Genomic DNA, 8,266 nt, shown 5'->3' on the forward strand with positions numbered 1-8,266 from the left:
TTCTTCCTTTTGATTTCTGATTTTGAACCAGAAACTGCAATGCAGTTTCTGGTTCCATAATTCAATTTCAGAGTTCTTTTTGCTAGGGTTTATGGGAATGTGATAACTGCTCATGAATTTACATGTGTTTTGATATTAGTTTTAGCTACTGTCTTTGCATTTTGATTTCTGGTTGTTTGTACTAAATTTTGAACCAGAAACTGCATTGCAGTTTCTGGTTCCATAATCCAATTTCAGAGTTCTTTTTGCTAGGGTTTATGGGAATGTGATAACTGCTCATGAATTTACATGTGTTTTGATATTAGTTTTAGCTACTGTCTTTGCATTTTGATTTCTGGTTGTTTGTACTAAATTTTGAACCAGAAACTGCATTGCAGTTTCTGGTTCCATAATCCAATTTCAGAGTTCTTTTTGCTAGGGTTTATGGGAATGTGATAACTGCTAATGAATTTAAATGTGTTTTGATATTAGTTTTAGTTACTGTCTTTGCATTTTGATTTCTGGTTGTTTGTCTTTGATTTTGACCAGAAACTGCATTGCAGTTTCTGGTTCCATAATTCAATTTCATAGTGCTTTTTGCTAGGGTTTATGGGAATGTGATAACTGCTCATGAAGTTAAATGTGTTTTGATATTAGTTTTAGCTACTGTTTTTGCCTTTTTGATTTCTGGTTGTTTGTCTTTGATTTTGACCAGAAACTGCAATGCAGTTTCTGGTTCCATAATTCAATTTCAGAGTGCTTTTTGCTAGGGTTTATGGGAATGTGATAACTGCTCATGAATTTAAATGTGTTTTGATATTAGTTTTAGCTACTGTTTTTGCCTTTTGGTTTCTTTTCACATCAAATTTTGAGCAGCAGTTTCTGGTTGTTTGTTGCAGATTTTGACCACAAAAACTGCAGTGCATATCACAAAATGGAACAAGAAATGTCACCACAAAAGAATGAAGCTGAAAACCAACCAAAGCGCAGAATCAAAACGATGGCTCAAAGGATCAAAACAAAGCCAAAGCCAAACTATGATCGGAAAGCAAAGCACCCGGACTATGCCCAATTTCGGTGCAATGCCTATGCTTTCAACAGCATCATTAGAGACATAAAGGACAAGCTCAATGAAAGGCAGAAGAAGCTTCTCAAGAAAACCCCTTTCTGGAACTTGATCGAGCTGTTTTACCGCTAGAGAATTGACATGAATAACATGAATAAGTCGGACATTGACTTAGCACAGCTGCTCAAGACATTTGATCCGGATACAAAGTCCTTCAAATTTGGAACCAAATCATTCCAAATCACAAGCAATGCAGTGACTCAGATTCTAGGACTGCCAAATGAAGGCAAATCTGTCAAACTTGTCAATGATAGGTACACTGCTACCTTCAGAACAAGGCACTTTGGAGAAAAGGGAAAACCTTCAAAAAACCAGGTAGAAGCAGAATTACAAAAGACAATTGCCTTGGCAAACCAACAGAAGAAAGAAAAGGCAAAGACAGAGCAAAAGAAAAAAACGAACAAAGGAAAAGAAAGGAAAGAAGCTGAAGAAGAAGAAGAAGAAGAAGAAGTTGATTACGACAAGGAGGTGGTCAGCCTAATATTGATTCTGCTGTGCATGACATTCCTTTTTGCCAACTCTTCATCTACTTTGCATTGGAAATTATTTGAGCACTGCGTGAATCTAGACACACTTTCAAGCTATTCGTGGGCAAGAGCTGTTTCAGACTACATGAATGAATCCTTGACCGCAAAAGCAAAAGCAAAAGCAAAGAAGGGAGGAGAAGCCTCTATAGGAGCTGTTTCGGGTTGCACTATCCTAATATTGGTAAGTAAACTGTGGCTTATGCAATGCATTTTGAGTTTTAGGCAATGCAGTTTCCATTTAGTGCAATGCAGTTTCTGTTTTATCCTATGCAGTTTCCAACTTAATTTCTGATATATCTTGTTTTTGAACTGTGCAGTTTCTACTGTGTGAGAGGACAAACATCATACAACCAATCCTTGGCAAGGAGAAAGAAACTCCTGCCATTCTTAGATGGAGTCTTGTGGAACTCCACACAAGATTCAACCAAATAAAGGACTTGAATGACATCGAGGTATGCAATTTATCGCATGTTCTGTTTTAATGTATCTTGAATGTGAATCCATGCTAAATCATTCTCATTGTACAGGGTATTTTCAAAACTCCTAAAAAGCGAAAAACTACCAGGGAAGAGGAAGACACTGTTGAGAAGGTAATTGAAATCTGTATACAGTGCATTGCAGTTTGTGTTTTCTACATTGCAGTTTGCATTTTATCCAATGCAGTTTCTGAATCATTCAATCTCATTGTACAGGGTATTTTGAAAACATATAAAAAGAGAAAAACTACCGGAGAAGAGGGAGACCCTCTTGACAAGGTATAAGAATCTCTAAACAGTGAATTATGCATTTCGGTTTTCGTTTCCTCGAATGCAATGCAGTTTCTAATTAGTTTCTGTTCAATATGCAGGAAAAAGAAAAAGAAGATGATGAGGGAAAACCTGATGATGCAATTCAAGACCTCTTGGTGAAGTCCATGACAGACCAAATTAACTACCGCCAACAACAAGATCCTAGCTTCGTTTGCCCGGAAAGATTACAACTGTGGAAGGATGAAAAGAATGAAGACAGTGAGAAGAAAATGAAGGAATTGTGGGATATATTTATCCAAGCAGAAAAGAGATCAAAGGAGCTGGAAGTGGAGTTGGCAACATACATAGAGAAATTAGATAATGAAGAATGTGTGACTGCCACCATGACAGTGGAATCTACAGTTCAGCTTAATGAAATACAAAATCTGAAAAGGAGGATTGCAGAATTGGAAGGCAAGGAAACTGGTATTGACATGGAGAAGATTGCCAAGAAAAAGGAGATTCAAGAAAAGTACAAGGCAGAAATTGAAAGCTTGTTGTCAGACCCAACAATCTTTGAAATGGAGATGGATCTGCCTACAAAACAACCAACACAACCAGTTGAAGAGAAAGAAGAAGAAAAGAAAGAAGAAGAGAAGCAACAAGAAGAGAGAGAAGAAGAGAAGAAGCAAGATGCTCCAACACCTGATGTTCCTTCAAGAGTACAAAGGGTGAAGAACAGAGAAAGAAAGGGGCTTCAAGCATCTTGCTATGTGTACGAAAAAAATAAGAAAACAAAAAAGGAGGCAAAAAAGGATGATGAAGAACTACCACAATTCAAGCTTATCTCTTCCGAGGAGGTATGCAATTACTGCAGTTCAAGCTGCTGCTTTTTTCTATTTTCTGCATTGCAGAAACAGAAACTGCAATGCAGTTTCCGTTTCCTGCAATGCAGTGTGTTATCTGCTTTACAGAAATGGAAACTGCATTGCAGTTTCTGTTTTATCGAATGAAGTTTCTAATTAGTTTCCTTTCAATCTGCAGTTAACACAAGAGGCATCTCAGCCCGATGCCACAAATCCAATTCCTGACCCCCCTAAAGGAACGAGCCTTCATGATTCAATACCTGTGGATCTACAACAATCAAGTGATGAAGATGAAGCACAAAAAAAGCAAACAAAGAAAAAACTAGGATGGGGTCAGAAAAAGGTGTGGCAGAAAATTCCAAAGCCGGACAGGGAAAGCATTGAAAAACACTACTTAAGCACTCAACTTCGGTAACATCTCTATTCCAAAATAACAATTCTTTCATCTTTTAATTACAATTAAACTAAAACTAATCTTGTGAATTTCATGTATTCGAATCCACAGTGATATCTTCTGGGCAGGACTCAATGATGAGAAAGTGACAAACCATGATCTCAAAGATATTGTATGGGACCTGGAACTGTCACAAAACGTAAGTATTTACCAATTCTATAACACACACTGCACTGTATTTTTTATTTGTGCTACCTATATTCCCCATTTATAATTCCATTTTTCTCCAATCAATGTGAAACAGGTCATTGAGGCCTATATCCAAATAGAGGAGGATAAAATAGAGCCCATGCAGACAGAGAGTCCACAGTACATGTCCACATGGACTTGGGTAAGTATTATTTTGAAAATTCAAAATTGTTTAAACAGACAATGCACTGCAGTTTTCGAAAAAATATATACTAACAAATTGCCATTCTGTGATATCAGGCTTACATGCAAAGCTTCCTAGAGCCATCTTGGCACAGGTTCCTGTATGAACCCTTACTTGAAAAACTCGGGAAATGCAATGTTCTTTTCTTCCCAATTATTTCACAAGAAGAGTTCCACTTCACACTTCTCACATTTCACAAAAATGAACGAAAGTGGAGACACTACAATCCACTTAGATCGTTGGGACGTAGAAAAGAAGAAAGGTGCATTGACATTGCTCGAAACTTTGTAAGTGGAATGAAACTGTCTTAATTTCTCAGCACAAACACAAACAGAAACTGCATTGCAGTTTCTGTATTATACATACTGCCTAATTTCAGACCAAAACTATAATATGCAATGCACTGATTACCATTTCTTTTTCTCTTTTTTTCTTCTTCTTTAAACAGGTTAATATTGTTGAAGGGTGGCTAGAATATATAAGACCTCAAGCACGAGTGTTCATAGAAACAAAAAAAAAACCAACACTTGTGAAGCAAAAGGAAGGGCCCCCAACACTTGTACAAAAAGATTTGACTCCAAATGAAGAACTCACTCTCAAATGGATTATGCAAAATCCATTGCAGTTTCCATTTGAGGATGACATGGAATGTGCTCAACAAAGTGCATCTTCGTAAGAATTGTGTCTACTCAACTATTCATTACAGTTTGAAATCATTCAAAAGCAAAAAAAACTAATCTCGTATTTCATTTGCAGATTGGATTGCGGCATGTTCGTCATGTTCTATATGGATAAAATAGCACAAGGACAGCCCATTCCAAAAAGCGTGGACAAGAAATTCATGAATGAATATCGAGCACAATATGTCACAAAACTCCTACACCACAAAAACTGTGTAATTAATCGTCTCTAGTGATTTGCCTTTCGTTAACTCAAGACAATATGTATCTTAATTCTTGTGGATGTTTGTAAATATTTCTAGTTATGGTATATGAGAACATATTTCCTATACATGTGCATAAACTGTAATATAATCTTGGAACAGGATGCAACAAAACCAAAAGGAAACAAACAAACTGCAATGCAGTTTCTGCAACAAAATCTGAAATAAACAGAAACTGCAATGCAGTTTCTGCAACAAAATCTGCTCAAAATCTGAAAACAAGCATTGAATGGCAGTCGAAAACGAATATCCACTCATTAAACAATTGTATAATTTTCATTAACTTCAAAAAAGAATCACAATATCCAAAAATGTGAAAAGAACCCAAAAGCCAAAGCCATAATCAAAGTACTAAAACTTTGTTCAAAACACATTTAAGTAGGTCAGCATTGAAATGTAGTTTCTGCTCATAATCTGCAACAAAATCTGCTCAAAATCTGAAATAAACAGAAACTGCAATGCAGTTTCTGCAACAAAATCTGAAATAAACAGAAACTGCAATCTGCTCAAAATCTGAAAACAAGCATTGAATGGCAGTCGAAAACGAATATTCACTCATTAAACAATTGTATAATTTTCATTAACTTCAAAAAAGAATCACAATATCCAATTAGACGCGGTGTAGCCAATTACAAGCAACTAAAACTGCAATACAGTTTTTGCAAAAAGTGCAACGCAGAAACTGACTATATATTCGCTAAACCATATCTAAAATAAAAAATTGTCAAATGAGAAGGAGTGTTCATATAATAGCCTTGCAAGTCTTCCTATTGTGCCCAGCAACACTGCACCGACTGCATTTCAATGGCCTTTTAAATTCACCAAAAACTTTGATCCTCTTTGTTGGTGGTCTTCCGGCTGGCCTCTTTGTAATTGGCGGAAGCACAACTCCAGCGGCAGAACCATTGCTGCCCAATCCTTTCCCAATATCTGGAATAGGAAAAATAGGACTCTCATAGGCTTTTCGAAAGAAGTCGGTTTTGTAGTAACACTCCACGTAATCATAAACTGAATCTCTCTTTGCTAGGATTGCAGCCACCGCATGTGTGCAAGGAAAACCGTCAATTTGCCAAAGACGGCAAGAACAAGTCCTTTGCTCGAGATCAACCATCACAGAATAATCAGCAAATACTTCAAAAACAGTGCTATTAGAACGACGAACTGCCCAAGTCCTATTGGCCTCCGCATTTTCACAGAGTCTAGTCTCCATCTCCGGACACAAAACTGTTGTCCACTTCTCCGCTTCAATTCTTCGTTGAGAATTCAATACCATCAATTTCTGTCGAATCCCTTCTATCAAAGGTAGCACCGGCAAATCTCGAAACACACCAACCCAATTATTAAAGGACTCCGCTAAACTGTTTGCCATCTCCCCATAACGCATTCCTTTGAAAAATGCGTTGGCATAGTGATCTCTAGACAAATCAGATATAAATGTCTTCACTTTCGAACTCCCAACAATCACCAACTCCTCCATTGCTACCTTAAACTCTTCCTCCGTAACAGCATATGCGCATCTACTAAATAAATTGATAACACGGTCTTGGAGCAGTTTCCCATAACCTGACTTCGGGTACTTTGATATCAAATTCTGTTTGAGGTGATAATAACAGTAAGAATGAGGCCATCCGGGAAACACAAACCCCATTGCATTTAACAAACCTTGATTGCGGTCCGAGAAAAAGGTCACCACTCTCCCCATCGGTAGCAATATAGAAGCCAAATGTTGAAGAAACCAAGTCCAATTCTCCTCTGTCTCAGAATCAACAACTCCAAAAGCTAGAGGATAAAACCCTGCAAAACAAAACCAAAAGCACAAGTATAAGCAAAAAAAGGAAACTGCAGTGCAGTTTATGAAAACAAATCTGCTCAAAAAAGGGAAACTGCAATGCAGTTTCTGCTAAAAATTGCAACAAATGAAAATCTGCAATACATTACAGTAACCATACCTTGATTTCCATTCTTTCCCGAAGCACACAGAAGCTGCCCCTTGTACTTGCTCTTCAAAAACGTAGCATCAATGAACAACAAGGGTATGCAATATTGAAATCCAGCAATGCAACCGCCAAAAGACACAAAAAACCGTCGAAAGCGATTAATTCCAGCTTCACAATCAAGAGTGCAGAGAGAACCAGTGTTAGTTTCCTTTACGGCGTCCACATACCACACTAACTCGTTGAAGGACTTCGACTCATCACCGTGAACGTCCAATTTAGCTAACTCTTTGCCAAACCATGCGTGGTAGTATGAAATGTCTATACCATAATAATCTTTGAACTCGTGTATAATCTCAACTGGCTTCAGCTCTGGTTTTGCACGAATTCTGTCCACAATGAGGGAGGACACCACACGAGACCTCATCATCTTACTCTTTGATTCCCGTATCCGACCCGCACATGTATGAACATTATTTAACGTCCGAATTACAAAACTGCCAGTAGCTTCACAACGAGAAGCATAAACACGCCAGCTGCAACCCTCCAATTTCTTATTCGAACAAACAGCAACCACCCGCTTCTTGTCATTGCCGGCACATTCAAAATTAAATCCTACTTCAAGAGCGTACTTGCACAATTTCAACCGGAACTCCTCTGCACCACCGTCAAACTTCTGCCCCACATGATGTATGTATGTCTCCGACTCATTCGACAACAAAGGCTTAGCACTTGCTCTCTTCGACCTGCCCAAAAACTCGTTTCTGTCTTCGACAGTACTAGAACACGACGACTCGCCCTTTTCACATGCTATCAACTCCTTATTTACACAAAAATCACCACTATATTCACTGCTCCCGCATAAATCCTTCACTAAAATATCAACAGTCTTCTCATTTGATATCAACAAAAATGTCCTCATCAAGTCCAAATCGCTATCCGTTTCTAGAAAACAACTCGGATAACTGGGCACCGAATACCGTAATGTGAAACAACCCAACTGCAAACCCCTAAACCTCAGACACAAAGTCTTCAAAATATCAACCATGGATGACTCTGATGAAACTGAAAACATGATGGTTTCCGACTTATATGTGCACTTGGCAATGACACACACCTCCATTAGCCTTGAAAATGCAAACAAAACAACAAACAAAAACAGAATATCAAAACACATTTGACTTCATGAGCAGTTATAACATTCCCATAAACCCTAGCAAAAAGCACTCTGAAATTGAATTATGGAACCAGAAACTGCATTGCAGTTTCTGGTTCAAAATTTGCTACAAACAACCAGAAATCAAAATGCAAAGACAGTACTGAATATCAAAACACG

At 37.9% G+C, this 8,266-nt stretch overlaps 3 protein-coding genes across 3 annotated transcripts; 2 read left to right on the top strand and 1 right to left on the bottom strand.

Moving 5' to 3' along the window:
• Positions 1,183-2,643, top strand: LOC109947966. The gene is made up of 6 exons (XM_020559849.1): positions 1,183-1,813; positions 1,950-2,084; positions 2,160-2,222; positions 2,325-2,387; positions 2,480-2,541; positions 2,637-2,643. The coding sequence occupies exons 1-6, from the start codon at positions 1,187-1,189 to the stop codon at positions 2,641-2,643; spliced, it is 957 nt and encodes a 318-aa protein (XP_020415438.1). The 5' UTR covers positions 1,183-1,186.
• Positions 2,582-5,064, top strand: LOC109948201. The gene is made up of 7 exons (XM_020560476.1): positions 2,582-3,220; positions 3,405-3,637; positions 3,732-3,819; positions 3,925-4,011; positions 4,110-4,340; positions 4,502-4,725; positions 4,810-5,064. The coding sequence occupies exons 1-7, from the start codon at positions 2,651-2,653 to the stop codon at positions 4,964-4,966; spliced, it is 1,590 nt and encodes a 529-aa protein (XP_020416065.1). The 5' UTR covers positions 2,582-2,650; the 3' UTR covers positions 4,967-5,064.
• On the bottom strand, positions 5,739-8,053 carry LOC109947967. Its single transcript, XM_020559850.1, has 2 exons — positions 6,946-8,053; positions 5,739-6,790 (listed from the first exon to the last, which is right to left on the bottom strand). Exons 1-2 carry the CDS (start codon positions 8,051-8,053, stop codon positions 5,739-5,741), a joined length of 2,160 nt encoding a protein of 719 aa, XP_020415439.1.

This window comes from Prunus persica, chromosome G3 (assembly GCF_000346465.2).
Source record: "Prunus persica cultivar Lovell chromosome G3, Prunus_persica_NCBIv2, whole genome shotgun sequence".
Classification (NCBI taxonomy): Eukaryota; Viridiplantae; Streptophyta; class Magnoliopsida; order Rosales; family Rosaceae; genus Prunus; species Prunus persica.

Coding starts and splice junctions, on each gene's coding strand:
- LOC109947966 (XM_020559849.1), top strand. CDS start 1,187: ATGAATAACATGAATAAGTCGGACATTGACTTAGCACAGCTGCTCAAG. Junction 2,223..2,324: donor AGGAAGACACTGTTGAGAAG/GTAATTGAAATC, acceptor CTCATTGTACAG/GGTATTTTGAAAACATATAA. Junction 2,388..2,479: donor AGGGAGACCCTCTTGACAAG/GTATAAGAATCT, acceptor TTCAATATGCAG/GAAAAAGAAAAAGAAGATGA.
- LOC109947967 (XM_020559850.1), bottom strand. CDS start 8,053: ATGGAGGTGTGTGTCATTGCCAAGTGCACATATAAGTCGGAAACCATC. Junction 6,791..6,945: donor GGGAAAGAATGGAAATCAAG/GTATGGTTACTG, acceptor TTTGTTTTGCAG/GGTTTTATCCTCTAGCTTTT.
- LOC109948201 (XM_020560476.1), top strand. CDS start 2,651: ATGAAGGAATTGTGGGATATATTTATCCAAGCAGAAAAGAGATCAAAG. Junction 3,221..3,404: donor AGCTTATCTCTTCCGAGGAG/GTATGCAATTAC, acceptor TTCAATCTGCAG/TTAACACAAGAGGCATCTCA. Junction 3,638..3,731: donor TACTTAAGCACTCAACTTCG/GTAACATCTCTA, acceptor TCGAATCCACAG/TGATATCTTCTGGGCAGGAC.